Here is a 19316-nt window from a genome sequence, read left to right on the forward strand (position 1 = left end):
CAAATTAGAGGGATATAGTCCTAATGGTTAGTTGGGATGGAAGCTACTCAGGGAGAAGAGGAACTGTGTCTCTCTGCTGAGCCAACACAGTGGCTCTGCTTCTCTTCGCTTTGCTTCTCATCCTTTGTTGGAGCCTGATGGAATTTCTACCAAGAGATGACAGTTGTGGGAGAGGACCAGGCAAAGGGCAACTGGCCTCTGAGCAGAATCCAACTGTGCCAGGCTGGATGCACAAACAAGTGGAGAGGAGGGGAAATGGATCCTGTGTGGGGTGGGGTTTTGTTGTTGTTGTTATGTGCCTTCAAATCGATTTCGACTTATGGCAACCCTATGAATCAGCGACCTCCAAGAGCATCTGGCATGAACCACCCTGTTCGGATCTTGTAAGTTCAGGTCTGTGGCTTCCTTTTGGATACTCCGTTCATAGGGTTTTTGTGGTAAGAGGTATTCAGAGGTGGTTTACCATTGCCTTCCTCTGAGTTTGGATGCATCTTAGTCTGGTGTCTCAGCTTTGACCATTCTGCCTTGGGTGCCCCTGCTAGGAGTCTAGCCTCTTGGTCTAGACTCCTGACGGCATTGCTCTAAGCTTCTTCAGCACTCTCAAACCCCCTCAGCACATTAAGGTGTGCATCCTAAAGGAGGTGGGGTGGGAAGAGATAGTCAATTAGCTACCGGGCTACGTTCGAGGTTCTGGTTTTGGTAGTCCTATGCAGCTTGGGACCAGGATACCTGAAAGATCATTGAGGGCCTCCTGCAGATACCATCTCATCAGGAGGTCCGTTCCACACAACATAGGAAGAGGACCTTTAGTGTAGTGGCATCCACCCTTTGGAATTCCCTCCCCTTAAATATTAAACAGGCCCCATCTCTCTTGTCTTTTTAGTGCCTACTGAAGACTTTCCTCTTTCAACGAAGTTTGCATCAGTATTGGAATTGTTTTTAAGATGTTCTGTATTTAAGATGTTTTTAAAATGTTTCATGTTTAAGATGTTTTTATTGTTTTATCACTTGTTGTTTGCCACCGTGGACTACTTTTGGGAGGAAGGGAGAGATATGAATCTGTTGTTATTGTGGGTACTCCTTATTATTTATTACATTTGTATATCGCCCCATAGCAGAACCTCTCTGGCGGTTTACAACAATTAAAAACATTTTTAAACATATACAAATTTAAAAACACATTTTTGGGGGGGAAAATGTCCTTAGTGACAGAGAGCAGTGTGGTATAGTGGTTAAGGTGTTGGACTCAGAGCTTGGAAAAGTTACTTTTTTGAACTACAACTCCCATCAGCCCCAGCCAGCACCATGATGGCTGGGGCTGGTGGGAGCTGTAGTTCAAAAAAGTGACTTTTCCAAGCTCTGGTTGGACTACGACCTGGGAGACCAGGGTTTGAATCCCCACATAGCCATGAAGCTCACTGGGTGACCTTGGGCCAGTCACTGCCTCTCAGTCTCATGAAAACCCTATTCATAGGGTCGCCATAAGTCAGAATCGACTTGAAGGCAGGACACAGCGACAACATATTTATTTAAGTAACTTGTATACCGCTTTATATTTCAAGAAAATGGGAGACCCAGGGTTGGGTGTGTGCATTTTTGCTCTACCTTTTTGTGTGAGATTAAGCTGGGGAGATAGCAGCCAAAGTCAGAGTGCTGCTGTTCATTATATAGCCATGCTTTCATATTTGGTTGGGTTAGCTGTCTGCGCTGCATTGCTCTATTTTTGGATCTGCCCATAGTTTATACAGGCATCCTACATAGTCATTTTAGTTAACACTGATGTTTTAGTGGGATATCTTCTCTCAGGGTAGACAATGTGGTGCTCTCCAGATGTTGCTGGACTAGAATTCCCATCACTCCTGGCCAAGCACCTTCTGGATACCCAGATAACTTTGTGGATATTTGACACCATGGGATGGGGTGGGAGTCTATACGCTCACAGAGAGATGAATCAGCAGTGTCTGGAAATCCTCCAACGTAGCTGCATCACAGCCCTCTCATCACACAAAGAGAGGAAACTATACTGCAGTTTGTGAAACAGGAAGTCACCCAACTGAGAGTTATTTGTAGAAATCTGCTGAGCAGACAGAGAAAGAGAGAGAAAGAGAGAGAGATACACTTTGTCACCGTCGCTATCCAATGCCAGACACCCCTAATGGACTTGCCCAAGTACTGCCCTGGTGGAATTCTCTTCTGGGAGTACCGAAACACCTTGCTGAGTCCATAGTCGACTCACCTCCCGCCTCCAGATCTCCTCTCCTTCTTAATATGGGAAGTGATGAAGCTATTTTTTCCAGATCACATGAGCCAGGATGTGGGGGAATCCTCTTAGGAGCAGAGATGTGAGACCGAAGGTGCTCAGAGGAAAGTATGGGGTGAAAGACTTGAGGAGTTTATAAAGGGATGACCTCCCAGACAGAACAGAGAGCTTTCATGCGAGTGAATTGTCCTCAGGAAGCTACCAGAGATATGACTGAAGAAAGCATCACCAGACAGTTTAGTGCCCCGATCCAAACATATTTCTGTTTTGCCCTCGTTTCTCTCACCATCTGTCTTCTTGCATCTTTGGGAACAATTGTGGTCTTGGTACTTCAAAAGACGGTAAGTTACTACCTGTTTCTGCCCTTGGCTCTCTTGTGTTGTCCAGAGATAGTGTTGAATCTCAGGCTCCAAGGCATACCTTTCATTATTTAGGACTTGGCTTCAGCTGATCCACAAAATCCAACTCCACTGTACAATTCCAGTCCATTGCGTTGCACAGATTCTGTTGCTGGATATGATATCTTGGCAGAGAACTTTATTCAAAGCTCCTTGAAATGTCATGAAATTCCTACAAATATTCTCAAAAAATTGATTACAAGTTCTCGGGATAGGGAGCATGGTTTTGTTTATGTTGTTATATAAAACAGGGGTAACCAAGTTGTTGCCCTTGAGATGTTGTTCAATTCCGGTTCCCAATAGACCCAGCCAGCATAGTCAATAGTCAGGGATGATGGGAGTTGTAGTCCAACAACATCTAAAGGGCACCATGCTGGCTTCCTCTGCTGTAAAACATCAGGTAAATGAATATCTGTCTTTCTGTCTATCATAGAAATTAGGAATGGGTCAGCATGTTTTCTGTCCATCTCAGTTTTGCATCTGTTCATTCATAACCCATTCCTTTCCATTTTCACAGTAATCTATAGATTTTTAAAATTAAAAATCCATTAAAATTGTATTTAAATTCATATTTATCCCAATCCACATATGTCTATATGTATCAGAAAATACACACTCTTCACACACACCCTTTTTTCCCATTTTGGTATATCTTTTGAGCTAAGAACCATTTTGCAAAATTCAAAGTACTGCAAAATTGAAAGGATAATTACATTCCAAATTATGTAGTAGTCTACAAGGTGAGAAATCAGTTTTGCTCAAGTGACCTTCTCTTCCAACCCAATAGGAAACTGCATTATTCAATTGTTTTTATAAATAAGTAAGACAATGCTTTTTTCGCAACAGTTCACCTTTGTTTTTATTGTATTTTTAATGGAGTTTTTTTTTAATTCTATGGTGGTGGTGGTTTTTAACATGTTATAAATCACTTTGATGTTTTTAATGAAATAACGGTATAGGAATATTTTTTATAAATAAATGAATAATAATACAAGGTCATATTATCTCTGTGGCCTAGAGGTCTCTCCTGTCACCTGCTACCTGAGATCCTTTAACTGAAGATGGCTGGAATTGATCCTGGGATCTTCCACATGCAAAGAATATGCTCTAGTGCTGAGCTGTGATCCCTGCTTGCCTATATAGTGCAGGTTTATTTTTTTAAAAAATAAACTTTTGATTAACTAAAAAGGAGCTGAATTTAATTGTACATATGGGATGGGATCTGCGGGCTGGTGCGAAGTTCAAAAGCATTCCGCTGACCTAACAGGCCAGTGTTGATTCAAGTTCACTCTTTGTCTGCAAGCTGCTGCTTTGACCAAGCCATTTTTTCCCTTGCAAAAAATTATTGAGTTGTTGTGGAGTGGGCTTCTGATGTTTTAGGGACTTGAAGGAGAAATTCTCCTCCAGAAAGCAGTGACCTGCTGAATATATAAGGGTCTCTCAATACTTTGGTCCTGAGCTGTATAGAATGTTATATAATAGAACTACACATTGAACTAATCTCACTAGCAGATTGACAATGTATGTTTCTGTGTATATATATGCATGCCTGTCTGGAACCAGTGATGGGCTGGACAAGGGCCAATAAACTGAAACTGAATCCGAATATGATGGAAATCCTCTTGCCTGGGAATTAAGGAGTTGACCTGTTCTGGATGGGATAGCAGTCTCCCTGAAGGAGCAGGTTCATTGCCTCATTGCCAAACTGTCCCTTAAAGCACAGGTGGCTTCAGTTGGGAGGGGAACGTATGCCCAGCTGTGGCTAGTTCATCAGCTACAATATTTCCAGTCTGAGATAGTCTGGCCTCAGTGATCCATGCTCTTATAACCTCCCATATAAATTACTGCATTGTAGGAAAGAAAAGTTCTGTCCATTTCAGCTTCTCTCAGGTTCTCATTTTTAAGTTCAGTTCATCCACATAGTTCAGATTTCCTTTTTTTAAAAAAAAGTTTTCCTCAAAAATCATTAGCATTTTAGTACAAATTTATCCTAACATATACATATTTGTGCAAACTTTTGCCTAATATACACATGTTCACAAAGCAATGTTCCCTAATATAATACATTTTTGTATTATTTTCACTGCTATATGCATTTTATTTAACAACAACCTGGTGCCCTCCAGATGTTCAGCTACATCCCTGATTGGCTATGCTGAGTAAAACCAATGGACATCGCATTGGCTATCCCTGCAGTAGGGGTGGGATGGGGAATTCATTTCAGCTGGCATTTCAAGGTGAATTTACCTAATTCACACTTCTGAAAATGATACATCTACAAAAACATAGATGTTCTAAATTTGCACTTCCCCCATTTTTGCAATGCAGCGCTCTAGCCAAGTAATATGCACAAAAATGCATACACTGAAGTGTGAACAAAAATGTCCTTCTTAGAGCAAATAGCATACAAGAGTGCCTCACTAGCCCTGCTTCCTATTCTTGACATGCAGAGTTAAATGTCTGATAAAAGGGGCACCAGCATTATTACAACTGCACGCACATACATGTCGCATGCAATGATACATCCTGCATGACCAGGATTCCTGATTCAGTGGATCATCAACAGACAGACATGCATTTCACCTCTCTGCACAAAGAGTGTTGTGCAATGACTAGCACATGTGTTTATTTTACATGTGGAGAAATTATGGAAAAGGATTAAGGGTGGGGAATCTCAGGCACAGGGGCTGGATGTGGCTCTCCAAGCCTGTCCATCTTGCCTTTCAGACTCGGTACATGCCCTCACCAGCTTCCTTAAGTGCTTTTGCCTGGCTGGAATGTGTCCTTGAACTGTGATAACATCTCTTGCCTGCCAGGATGGAGGGATGTGTACAGGAGGCCGTGTGTAGAAACCGGTGACTTTTGTCAGGCCTACTCCACCAAGTAAGAGTCACATTGCTTTTGCTACCCACTTCGGGCTCATCCAGACGACTGCAAAATGTGTGTCACGCGCGCTGTGTGTGCTTATTATTTTTCAGTCATCCAAATGATGTTGTGCAGTGTCACGCATTTTTGCTGGTTAAATCCGCTCCCTCCAATACCGGCAAAAATGCGACTTGCTGTTTGAAATCGGGAATTTCATTGGGACTTTTCTTTTCATTGGGAAACAGCGAACAAAAAGGTGAAAAGTGAGGACTATCAGCTGACAAACCAGATATGGAAACGGTGGATCATCCCGCTCTGTTTGGATAAGCCGTTAGGTACACTGCAAGCTGCTTTATAGTGAGCCATAGCCATTGGTCCATCAAGCTCAGCATTGTCTTCACTGACTGGCAATGGCTCTCTCCAGGGTTTCAGACAGGGACTGGAGGTGTTGGAGATTGAACCTGGGACCTTCTGCGTGCAAGGCAGATGTTCTGCCACTGAACTACGGCCCTTTCCCAATTTAATAGTTGGGATCTTAATTTAGGAACATAGGAAACTGTCCATTGCTCCTCTTGCTCAGTGCAGTCCACACTGACTTGTCACAGCTCTCTAGGGCTTCAAACAGGGTCTCTCCCTGGCCCCAACGCCACCTGGAGATGCCTGGGATTGAACCTGGAACCTTCTGCATGCAAAGCAGTTGCTCTACTCCCGGCTTTTGCATCCAGCCCCAGTCAACACTGGCATGTGGGCCCCCAGAACTTTGTCCATGAGGGAAACTCTCCTCTGGGCTGGAAAAGATTCCCCAACCCTCCCTTGTATCCATTAGGCCTTTCCCCACCATTTTTCAGGTGTCGTTTGATTAGACAAGAAAAGTGACGAGATGAAATTCTAAGCCTTACCCCTCCGCCATCTCATCGTAATATTCTTAAATGAAGGAGATCAAATTATTTTGCTTGTCAACTGATGATCAAGAGACCGTTCAGCCTGGGCTCTTTATAAATGGGGCAGCTCTCATTTTTAATGAAATCTTATCCCACACACACACACAACTTAATGTGGTGTACCCATGAGATTGTAATTATATCATATAAAAACCAATTCCTGCCTCTGGGGACAAAAGGGGATAATAGCCCTTCTGGGAAACAAATGCTGTTGTTAGTTTCCTAGGGTGTTTGAAACTGAATGCATGTACTGTGATCTGTTATATTTCTCCATTAGGAGGCCTTCTGGGAGGTGAATGAGATGCATTAATGCATGCAATTTACTTGAAAAATCATTCCAAAAGCAAAACAAGACATTAGCCCCCAACCCTTCCCTCCTGCTCTGTTTTAAATGAGGTTTAGAGAGGTGATTATATCATTCTAACAGGAACACCTTGATCATTTTTCCCCCTCCCAAAATCGCTTCCTTTGAAGCAAGAACAAAAGATCTGTTCAATTTCACAGCTTGCATTTGCTGTTCCAATATTTCCTTGCTTGTGTGACAAGCTACACAAAGTGAAGATTGGAGTTCATGGCTCAAATATTCTGGAGATCAGACACATTTCACAGTAGGCAAACTAAAGCCTGCTTCTTCAACAAGGTCAATGGGAATAAAGAGAGGCTTATGTCGAAGTGCCGAGACGTTAACCTACTCCTTCTTATGTTCCAATCCAAGCTGACCCAAGGATTGGCTTGGGGTTTTGTTGGATTGTCTGAAAAATGATGCAAGAACTGCTTTACTGGCTCTGACCATGGGGTAATAGCAGTTTTGCCTAAGAAAGTTTTTTAACTGTTTTTAACAACGTATTTTATACTGTTGTGACCTACCCAGGGACCTACTGGTGAAAGGTGGGTAATAAATCTAATAATAATAATAGCAACTGATGATGATGATGATGATGATGATGATGATGATGATGATGATGGAGTTGCAGGTTATGGATGAAGTATTTCTGGAAATCCCTTCCGAGAGAAGACCGCCAAGCTTGGGATTATGTCCAGTGCTAGGCCTAGTCACATGAGACCTATTGACATTAATGGGCATACCTAATTTAGGTTCATTAATTTATTATTTATTTATTTTATTATTTCAATGTATATACCGCCCTTAGCGAAATAGCTCTCAGGGCGGTGAACAAACAAAATAAAATACAATATATCATAATAAAAATACAAAAACATATACAAACAAACCACGAAAAGCACAGCAAAAACAAAATAAATACTACAAAAATTAAAATACAGATTAAAAGATTTAAAAAGTATATATATATGCAAAACATTTCATCATTGAGGGTCACAGCCTGTTGAACTTTTCTATAACAGCAACAGAGATGCCAACAGATCCAGCACATTTGGATATACTCTCTGGACACATTGGCACCGCATGGCCTGACTGCCACCTTGGTAACAGCATTTGTATGTTAGCAGCTGATGAAGGTGGAAGCTGACACCGTTTGTTAATACAATACAAACCTCTGTTTTGTTAATCACAATTACATTTATATATATATATATATTTAAATTTAAATTTATATCCCACCCTTCCAGTAGGAACCCAGGACAGCAAACAAAAACACTAAAAACACTCTAAACATCTTAAAAAACAGACTTTAAAATATATTAAAACTAAACATCTTTAAAACCATATTAAGAACATATTTTAAAAAAACATTTAAAACATCTTAAATAGCAGTTCCAACACAGACACAGACTGGGATAAGATCTCTACTTAAAAGGCTTATTGAAAGAGGAAGACCTTCACTAGGCACCAAAAAGATAACAGAGATGGGGCCTGTTTAATATTTAAGGGGAGGGAATTCCAAAGGGTGGATGCCACTACACTAAAGGTCCGCTTCCTATATTGTGTGGAACGGACCTCCTGATAAGATGATATCTGCAGGAGGCCCTCAGCTGCAGAGCGCAGTGATCGACTGGGTATATAGGGGTAAGACGATATTTCAGGTGTCCTGGTCCCAAGCTGTTATAGGAATTTGTACACAAAAACCACCACCTTGAACTTGGCCGTAGGTAACAGGCAGTCAGGGATGATAGCAGTTCTAGCCCAGCAACATCTGGACGGCCACGGGGTAGTTGCCCCTACTTTAAAGTGAGACTTATTCAAAGGAGTCAAATTTCATGTAAGTGTCATCTAGGATAAATCAATGGAAGAAACAATGATTATGTATAGGTCACCATTGATGTAACTCACTCTCACCTTTTCTCCTTTTTAAAGGGATCTGCTGCACAATGTGATGGACCCCAGGATGGAAAGGAATGTGGTAAGATAAGATGAATGGGACAAATCAAAACAGAATATTCTTGGCATGGATGGTCTAAAAATGTTGGATTTGAGTTGGATTTGTTGCTTGGGCTGATAACAGCTTGGCAGTGGGGGGCGTGGCCACCATAAGGAGGCACAGTCGTGCCTGTGAAGATGATTGGCTGAGCCACACAGGACAATGTGCCCATTCCAGGCTTCCTCTCCATCCCTCTGTAGCTCAGTGGCTGAGCTCATGCTTTGCATGCCAAAGGTCTCAGGTTCAATCCTCGACATCTTCAGGTAGGGCTGGAAAAGTCCTGCAACCCTGGAGAGCCACCCCCAATGTAAACAGACTGAGCTAGATGGACAGTACTCTGATTTGGTATATGACAACTTCCAACGTTCCTATTTAATTTAGTCCTTTACTCAGAACAATGCGGTCTTGCTTTTTTTGTGGGGAGGGACAACAATAGCTCAGTGGGAGAGCACCTGATCTGCGTGCAGAAGTTCCTAGGTTCAATCCCTGGCATCTCCAGGTAGGGCTGGGAGACAGTGGAGGGTGATCATGGGCTACTGAGATGCAGCCCTCCGAAGGAGAATGTAAAAAAAAAAATAGCCACACAGTCTTTCCTGTCCCATTACTTATATGAACTTCCAGAGGCTTGCAGACCCATTTCTCTTAATCTCCTGCTCTGGTCAATCAGGTCTCTGCACCACTTAGCCAAACCAAATGTCCCCCCATGTGTCTCTAAGCAGAAAAGCCATGTGACCTGAGGGGGGCGCTGCCTGTGTGCCAGCTCCTGTTGGGAAGTAAATGAAGGAAGAGTCAGAGATAATAGGGAGGACCTCTTCAAAGCCCAAAGTGGTAGCCTTAACCTATATCAGAATCATGGATTGGTTCTGAGCATGCTCAAAGCTGTTTCCTTGAAGGCCATACCTCAGTGCACATTCTTTGTAGCTGGCCAGGAGAAGGGTGTGATTGCTGGCATGAGAAGCTTGTTTTTTTGTTAAATGAGAGCTATGTTGGACAGGATATGTGAATATCTTTCTATAATATCTATTTTTATTTAATCATTTGCATTTATTCATGTCTATAGGGGAGGAGGATTGGGAGGAAAAATAGTGGGTGGCTTTTGTGCATGTTGCAACTTGAAACACTTGCGTACTGTAAAGTTTGTGTGGGTTTTTAGATTTCAGAGAAACACGGAGTTTTTGCATTCCTGTTTTTCTTTAGGTTTTAAAAATGCTCTCTCTCTGTGTGTTGTATTTAAGTTTGGAACTGCAGATATAAATCTATGTGTGCCTTTTAGATTTGAGAGAAGTATGCATTCCTCTTTTTCTTTAGGGTGAAAAAAATGTTGTGTATTTGTTTAGCTACTGTGAAAACAGGATGCTAGACTAGATGGGCTTTTGGCCTGACCCAGCAAACTGTGGTGCTTATAAGCTGTACTGTTTATGCCAAAGATACCTGTTGAGGAATTACCTTATTAAATACAAACAGATGTTCCTAACTGGGAAGGCAGGTGCACTCTGCGCATGCTCATGCCATTTATTTCTGAGACTTATAGCTTCTCATCATGTCTCCTCTGCTCAAGTCTGTGAGAGGAGTTTGTGATTTGTGAGGAGGAGTTGGTGGTGCTTATAGTTAAACCCCTTAGGCTGCATCACACTTTGATTGGATAGAATATTGCCTGCACATTTTTCTTCTCAATATGCCAATTGGCCAGAATCTTTATACATTTTTAAAAAAACACACACCAGAGGATCTGGAGACTTAACTTAGAAATCCTCCAGTGTCACTGGATCATTGTGTGTTGTTGGATACATTACTCTGGTATCCTTTCAATCAAAGGGGTAGCCAACTAGCCATGGCTTATTGCAGAAATTATGCAATGGTCAAGAAACACTTTAGAAACCAGCAAATATATTATTCCATAAATTTGCCATATATATTATGGAATAATATATTATTCCATATATTCCAAATATATTATTCCATAAATTTCCATAAATAACTGGTTTACCAAGACTTATGCATCTGATGAATTGGGCTTTATCTCCCCCCTCAAAACTTATGCCATAATAAATTTATTGGTCTTTAAAGTGCTAGGACTGTTTGTTGATGTTTTGCTAGAATTGCACTATAAACTACTTTACAGGGTTGTTGTGGAGATAAAAGGCTATAAAACACTTTGGCAAACTTTAAAATGTTGTTTCAAAAAGTGAGATGATGCAGAGGAGAACTCAGTGGCAGTACGAGATCATGGATTGCACCATGCCTGTGCATCCCCCCCCCTTATCTGAGCAGATAGACAGTCACGCATTGGATCTGGCAAGGACCTACAAGTAATGTCCAATGTTTGTAGGCCTGAAGATCCTGGCTGTGTTCCAGATTCCTTTTTCTTTGATTTTTAGGTTAAGCTTTTCATGATTCCAAACCTGGGTCCCCTCCTCCATTTCAAAACTAGGAGCAGACAGGCTGAAGATAAACTTTTTATCTTGTTTGTTCCTTATTTTATTCCACCTTTCCGCCAAGAAGCTCAAGGTGGCATTCATGGGTCTCCTTTTTTCCCCATGCTATCCTCACAACAACCCTGTGAGGTAGGTTAGACTGAAAGACAGTGACTGACCCAAAGACACACAGTGAGTTTCATGGCTGATTGGTGATTTTTCTGGTAGTTTCCAAAGTCCTAGTCCACTTAATTTCCCTGCATTTTATTCCATAGTCTGGGGAAAAAAATAGGTGCAAATGAATAAGATGGGGGATATTTTCCCCATACATCTAGAAATGTATGGGGTCCCTTGTTAACAGTCCTGTGTGGCACCTTTAAGACTAAACAGTTCAGGCCACAATCCTGTACATACTTACCAGGAAGCAATCCCCTTGGAATTCAGTGGGGGCTTACCTCTGAGTAATTTACGGATAATCAGGCATAAATCCACACTAGACATTGTGGCAGCAGGGACCCCTTCTGAACCAAAGTGAGACATTTTTCAGTTTAGCTAGGTGTGGGGTTGGGGGAGAATATCTACTAAATCAGACTTAGTACTGGATTCCAACTAAATTCGAGAGTCCACCATCTTTCTGGACCAGCAATTTTTTTTTTTGCGGCCGGCCGCAGCTGTAATTGACACAGATATATATTTCCCCTCCAGATTTTACATAATGATCTTTGTAATGTCATCTAAATTGATGCATTCATAACAGTGTGTACATGTGATAAATGGGGAAAAATAAACCACGTGGAACACTGTGATCATTTACATGGGCATTTACGTTAAAAATTAGGCAATTTTGTTCACCACCAAAAAAAAGGAGCACAAAACAGCGGAACAAATTGGCAAGCACCAAAACAAACGGGAACTAGAAAAGGGTGGATTGGGATGGAAGGACGGACTACAATGCAATACAAGTGGAATGCAAGTGGATTGGAACTAGGCAGCAAACCTCATCCCTAGCTAGGTGATAACTATTTGTAAAACAGCAGTGCTTAAGTGTCTACAGCAGAGGTTCTCAAACTCGGGTCCGTGGACCACCAGTGGTCCACAAGCTTCATTCAGGTGGTCCACAGCACGTTCACTTTAAATATTCACATAGATGTTTAACTGCATTTTTATCGCTTCTTGTATTGCATTTGATTGCACTGGTTTGAATTCTATAGAATGCAAGTTGTGATACTGTAAGATAGAATATAAGCAATAAGGATGCAATTAAAAAAATCGTATGGCATCTAGCACAGTACATTACAGTTGCTATAACAGGCAGAAAAATCGTTAAGACCCTCAGCCATTTTCAAGTGGTCTGTGTGGAAAAAAAGTTTGGGAATCACTGGTCTGCAGTATCTTTGCAAGGGAAGGTGGGGAGACAACCAAACATTGACCATGCCCCCATGACATCTCGTGGGCCACACCCCTATAACCTCTTAGCATCCTCACCAGGTCTAGTAGGCATCAACCACCACTGCTGGGAAAAACAGTTCCTGTCTGAAAACCCTAGAGAGCACTGATTGCCAGAATACCTGGTGTCAGCAGGTGGCCAGGTTGGGCCCTGGCTGAGGGCCCCTGCAGCTCAGAGGGGCCCCTGGGGGACCCTTCCTTAGGGTGGGAAGGTGGTGCTCCCAATCTGCAATCCATGGCAGTGCTGGGTCATGTGGCCCACAGCTGCCACGGATGGCAGAGCAGGAGCTCCCAGGCACATTCCCCGATACAGGCTGCACAGGCACCCACCTCACTTTCCTGTCATGTTAGTGCATCAGTGTGCATACCCTACGTGCATGTCTGTCATCCCTAAGGGGTTAACACCCCTGCCACCATCTTGTGTGATGGCAAGCATGCTTGTTCAGTATGCAGGGTGTGATCACTGACAGTAGGTAGGTGGGATGGGTGGGCCTATTTAAGCCCCATGCTGCTTGTATTTGGAGGGAGTGTTGGGGCATACAGCGCTGTGGGCCCGGGGCAGGCTCTTGCCCAAGGGCCTAGTTAAGCCTGGCACAGGCCCTGAGAATAGCCAGTACTGAGCAAGATGGACCAATGGTATAAGGCAGCTTCCTCGGTCCCTAATTTTAGCTGTGGCATATTCAATGATCTCAAGAACTCCAAAGAGGAACTTACAGAGTGGGAAAGCGGCAGGGGTATGGAATCTCAAGTTCAAACCCTGGCATCGCCAGGTGGGGCTATGTTCTTATCTTCCATCCCTGGCTGTAGTCCAACATTCAAGCCACTACACCACACTGTCAACATGATGACATCATGGTAAGCCAATACGATCCCTGATTGTCTGGGATCATGTTATGAACAGGAGAGGAGCTATAAGAAAGTGGAACACAATTCTAGAGAAGCTAAGTGTGAGAGAGAACAAGGACTACAAAGAAGCTGAAAAGAGATGAAGAGTCCCAGCAGCAGAGCCTTATCTAGGAAATATTTTGCCCCCCTCCCAAAACATAAAACATGCATATGCAGATCTACCCTATGTCAAGCAGCAGCAACCAAGGGGGATTGTCCCCCACCTCCATTTTATCTTCGCAACAACCCTGTGAAGTGGATTAGAGTCTGTGCCTGGCCCAAGGATACCCACAGGGCTTCGTGGCTGAGTCGAGATTTGAACCCTGGTCTCCCAGGTCCAACACACTGACCACACCATCTCACTGCAGGTGGTACAGCAGAACACAATACAGTGGCGGCAGTGGCTCTCCCAGTCCTGGTCTTATGCACAGCTGTTGCCATTTTGCCTCCATGGAATTAGAATATAGGGTGATTGAGGGTTTGCCAATAGTTGACATCCCATTAAGAGTGCCAAGCATCTCCACTTAATGCGGTGATATTTTGTTGGTGAAAGAGGAAAACTAACATCTAAAAAATGGACAGGTTATCTGTTAGAAGTAACAAGGCAGAAGTGCCTTGCCGAGTTGATTGGGAGCTATTAAAACCATCCAATAAATCTTCATCCTATATTTCTTTTGGCAGAGCTCAGGATACAATTAGCTAAATAGCTAGACACACACACACACACACACACACACATTATTCTATCATTCATCAAGGGGTAAATTGGAAACAGCCCATTGGCATTTAATTGAGATGAATGCATGGCTGGATAATTGAAGAGGTGCAAGGCTGCTATTCACTGACAAAGTGCAGACTGTGCAGCGAGCGAACGGTGTGCATGCGGGTTTCATAAAAGCAATCATTGTATCTGCTTCTGTGGGGTCAGGGCCACGGTCCATTCATTTACCCTCAGATGAACACATAAATCAACCTTCTACTGATCCAGAACATTGGCCTGTCTCACCTGACTGACAAGGGCTCTCCAAGGGCTCAGAAAGGGGTCTCTCTCTTCACCCTTCTAGCATGAGAGCCTTTTAACTGGGACTAGAGCTGAGATCTGCACGCAAAGGGTGTTCTCTACAGCAGAGCTCCATCGACTGGGGGGGGGGGGGAACCAACACCATTGCGTTTCTGTAGAAGAATCTAGAAAGCCACCTTAGACCAATGGTCCATTTAGCTCTGACTGGCAATGAGGATCATTCCCAGTCCCACCTGGAGATGCCAAGGACTGAACCCAGGACCTTCTGCATGCAAAGCAGCTGCTCTGTCACTGACCTATGGTTTATGTGAGCTAGAGGAAGCTTCCTCATACTAAGCGAGACCAATGGTCCATCTATAGTATATTGTCTAAGCTGACTGGTCACATTTCTCCAGGGTTTCAGGCAGGGGTACCTCCAATCCTACGTGGAGATGCTGGGGATTGAAGCAGGAACCTTCTGCCCACAAATCAGATGCTGTGCCGCTGAGCTTCCACAAAGGGCTGAATAAAATGCAAAGACAACTATTTGGGTTCAAATTTGCATCCCGGCACTGAACCATTTTGAGAGCGCCTGCTTGAAGAAAACCTGTTCTTTTCCTCTTGCAATGTTGTTGGCATGTCTTGCACTAAGCATGCCATCCAGACCTCAAGCCGCAAAGCCAAAGAGCTGTGAGTGCCGTTATTTATGCACAAATCCATAAACAGCGCCACACATGCATAAGAGGGTGGTCGCCACAGGCTTGGGCCAATGCCAAAGTTTGCAGAACTCGGATGCATCTGAAGGGAAAGAACCCCAAGAACACCAGAGGAGCCCTGCTAGACCAGCCCAAAGACCCACCTAGTCCAGCATCTTGCTCTCATGAGATGCCCCAAAGCAGGACTAGAGTGCAACAGCGCTTTCTCCACTTGCATCCCCAGCAATCAGTGTTCAGGGGTATACTGCCTCCAACAGCAGAGGTGGGATATGGCCACTGTGGCTAGTAGCCATTAATAGTCTGATCTTCAAAAAAAAAAAATCAGCCCAATAAGGACTGAGCATGCTCAGTGGACACAAAATGCTGATCGGCTGTGAGCAAGGGGGTGAGAAATGGTGTGGGGGAACTGAATGAGGTGGCTTAACTCCTGAGCACCAGCAGTTGGCACTGTAACTTTTTTGTTGGCGAAGCCACTACATTATAGTATTTATATTATAGGCCCAGCTAACCGAATACTGCCTACTCTGATTGGCAGCGGTTGTCCAGAATCTCAGAGAGCGTCTTCCCCATGACCACCACCATCATCTGAGATTGCTCAAACTTTAGATGCCAGTGGTTGAGGCCTGGGACCTTCTGTGTGCAAAATAAGTTAGCAGAAAGGTCTTAGTTCAGTGGGAGAACACCTGCTTTGCATGCAGAAGGTGTCAGGTTCAATCCCTGGCATCTCCAGATAGAGCTGGGATAGACCCTGCCTGAAATCCTGGAGAGCAGCTGCCAGTCAGTGTAGATGATACTGATAAAGGGACCATTGGTCTGTCTCATTATGAGGAGGAAGCTTCCTATGTTCTTAATAGGGATGGGATCTGTTGGTTGGTGCATTCTATCGAACTAACAGGCCGGTATCGATATGCGTTCTTTGTCTGCTAGTCGCTGCTTTTACCGATCCGTTTCTTTTCCTTCACAAAAATATTTATATTAATATTGATGTTTTGGAAGGAAATATTGATAAATGAAAAGAAATGATGTTTTAAAATTTTAAAAGGGGTAGGCCTAGAAGTAGGCATTGTGAGAGCAGGGGCACAGGATATAAATTCAGAAGAGCAAAATTACCACAGGCCTAACCACAAGTGCCAAAGACACTTGAAGAGAGACACTGCTTACAAGTGCCTGTACGCTAATGCTAGGAGCCTCCGAACCAAGATGGGAGAACTGGAGTGCTTGGTCTTAGAGGAGAGCATTGATATAGTGAGCATAACGGAGACCTGGTGGAATGGAGAAAACCAGTGGGATACGGTTATCCCTGGATATAAACTATATCGGAAGGACAGGGAAGGACGTATTGGTGGTGGAGTCGCTCTGTACGTGAAAGAAGGCATTGAATCCAGCAAGCTCGAAACCCCAAAAGAGGCAGACTCCTCCACAGAATCGTTGTGGGTGGTGATACCGTGCCCCAGGAGGGACTTAATACTGGGAACGATCTATCATCCCCCTGATCAAAATGCTCAGGGAGACCTTGAGATGAGATATGAAATTGAGGAAGCATCCAAACTAGGAAAGGTGGTAGTAATGGGTGACTTCAACTACCCGGACATAGACTGGCTGCATATGTGTTCCAGTCATGACAAAGAAGCAAAGTTTCTAGATATTCTAAATGACTATTCCCTAGATCAGTTGGTCATGGAACCGACCAGAGGGACGGCAACCCTGGACTTAATCCTCAGTGGGGACCGGGACCTGGTGCGAGATGTAAGTGTTGTTGAACCGATTGGGAGCAGTGACCACAGTGCTATTAAATTAAACATACATGTAACTGGCCAATTGCCAAGAAAATCCAACACGGTCACATTTGACATCAAAAGAGGAAACTTCACAAAAATGAGGGGATTGGTCAAAAGAAAGCTGAAAAACAAAGTCCAGAGGGTCACATCACTCGAAAATGCTTGGAAGTTGTTTAAAAACACTATATTAGAAGCTCAACTGGAGTGCATACCGCAGATCAGAAAAGGTACCGCCAGGGCCAAGAAGATGCCAGCATGGTTAACGAGCAAAGTCAAGGAAGCTCTTAGAGGCAAAATGTCTTCCTTCAGAAAATGGAAGTCTTGTCCAAATGAAGAAAATAAAAAAGAACACAAACTCTGGCAAAAGAAATGCAAGAAGACAATAAGGGATGCTAAAAAAGAATTTGAGGAGCACATTGCTAAGAACATAAAAACCAACAAAAAAAAATCTATAAATACATTCAAAGCAGGAGACCATCTAGGGAGACAATTGGACCCTTGGATGATAAGGGAGTCAAAGGTGTACTAAAGAACGATCAGGAGATTGCAGAGAAGCTAAATGAATTCTTTGCATCTGTCTTCACAGTGGAAGATATAGGGCAGATCCCTGAACCTGAACTAACATTTGCAGGAAGGGATTCTGAGGAACTGAGACAAATAGTGGTAACGAGAGAGGAAGTTCTAAGCTTAATGGACAATATAAAAACTGACAAATCACCGGGCCCGGATGGCATCCACCCGAGAGTTCTCAAAGAACTCAAAGGTGAAATTGCTGATCTGCTAACTAAAATATGTAACTTGTCCCTCGGGTCCTCCTCCGTGCCTGAGAACTGGAAAGTGGCAAATGTAACGCCAATCTTCAAAAAGGGATCCAGAGGGGATCCCGGAAATTACAGGCCAGTTAGCTTAACTTCTGTCCCTGGATGTTGAACAGCATCGGGGAGAGGATGGAACCCTGTGGCACCCCACAAGTGAGAGGCCAAGGATCCGAGACCTCATCCTCCAATGCCACTCTTTGGTACCTACCAGAGAGGAAGGAATGGAACCACTGCAATACAGTGCCCCCCATGCCTAACCTCTTCAGGCGGTCCAGGAGGATAATGTGGTCAACGGTATCGAAAGCCGCTGAGAGATCAAGGAGGACAAGGAAGGTGCATTCGCCCCTATCCCATGCCCTCCTCATATCATCTACCAAGGCGACCAAGGCTGTTTCAGTCCCATGTCCAGGCCTGAAGCCCGATTGAAATGGATCCAGATAGTAAGAGAAAGTTGCACCTAAAATGCTGAAGAATTTTCAGCATGCTGAAGAATTTCCATGAGGATTTTTAAAACACGCAAATTTAAAACACACATCGTTGAGAATCCATTTGAATTTAAAACAGAATTTAAAATTGGGAAAATGAGGAACAGAACTGAAATTGCCAGATCCTTCCATGCTCTATCACTGCTCTAGAGGTTGTTGGACTCCATCTCCTATCAGCCATGTTCGGGGCTGATGGAAGTTGGAGTCCAAGAATGTTTGGAGAGAGTCATGTGGGCTATCCCCTGCTTTGTACCTTGGAACCCCAGACGTCTTTGCTTAGATCTTCTCATTACAGTACTGCTTTTCAAGTTTTGTGAGACATCAGCCATTTGATTTATGGGTGAAAAGTAAATATGGGATGATCTGTCAGTTGTGGTTCTCTCACTTTCTCCGGATTTCTGCAGTAATGCACATTTTTTCCTTTAAAAAATCCTCATGAAAATTCTTCAGCATTTTGGTGTGAATGTCTCCTAATAAATACATGTGTGTATGCAGTTTTGACTGGTGTACACATTTTTACAAGTAATTTATCCCAATACAATGCATTTTTGTATGTTATTTTCACCAATATAAGTGACACCACTTTTAAAACATCTGCAATGGCTGCCCATGGTCCTTGTATTGATTTTCAAAGCCTTAAGCAACTTAGACCCAGGGTATCATAGGGATTGCCTGAACCCTTATATCCCAGCTCGGTCACTGAGATCATCTGCAGGAGCGGCTCTGGTTGTTCCCCGAGTTGGCGAGGCTAATTTAACATGAACAGAAATCGAACCTTCAGGGTCATCGGCCCGGTCTCTCTGGAATGCGCTGCCAACAGAGATTAAACAGGCACCTGCTATTTTAACTTTTAAACGCCTGCCGAAAACCTTTGTGTTTCACCAGGCTTGTGCAGGCAATTAAGAACGTGCTTTTTTTTTTTCTTTTTTTTTTCAGTAATTTTTATTCAGATTTTCATAAAACATACAAGA

At 43.3% G+C, this 19316-nt stretch overlaps 1 protein-coding gene across 1 annotated transcript in view; it reads left to right on the top strand.

The window, feature by feature from the left end:
• Nucleotides 1-2111: 2111 nt before the first annotated feature.
• The window catches only part of TNFSF8 (TNF superfamily member 8), a 31621-nt gene continuing 14416 nt past the window's right edge, over nt 2112-19316 (top strand). Inside the window, exons 1-2 of the mRNA XM_061603914.1 lie at nt 2112-2601; nt 8740-8785. Coding sequence (XP_061459898.1) covers nt 2404-2601; nt 8740-8785 — 244 coding nt within the window. The 5' untranslated portion in view covers nt 2112-2403. The remainder of the gene's footprint in view (nt 2602-8739; nt 8786-19316) is intronic.

Source organism: Rhineura floridana, chromosome 20 (genome assembly GCF_030035675.1).
Source record: "Rhineura floridana isolate rRhiFlo1 chromosome 20, rRhiFlo1.hap2, whole genome shotgun sequence".
Lineage (NCBI taxonomy): Eukaryota > Metazoa > Chordata > Lepidosauria > Squamata > Rhineuridae > Rhineura > Rhineura floridana.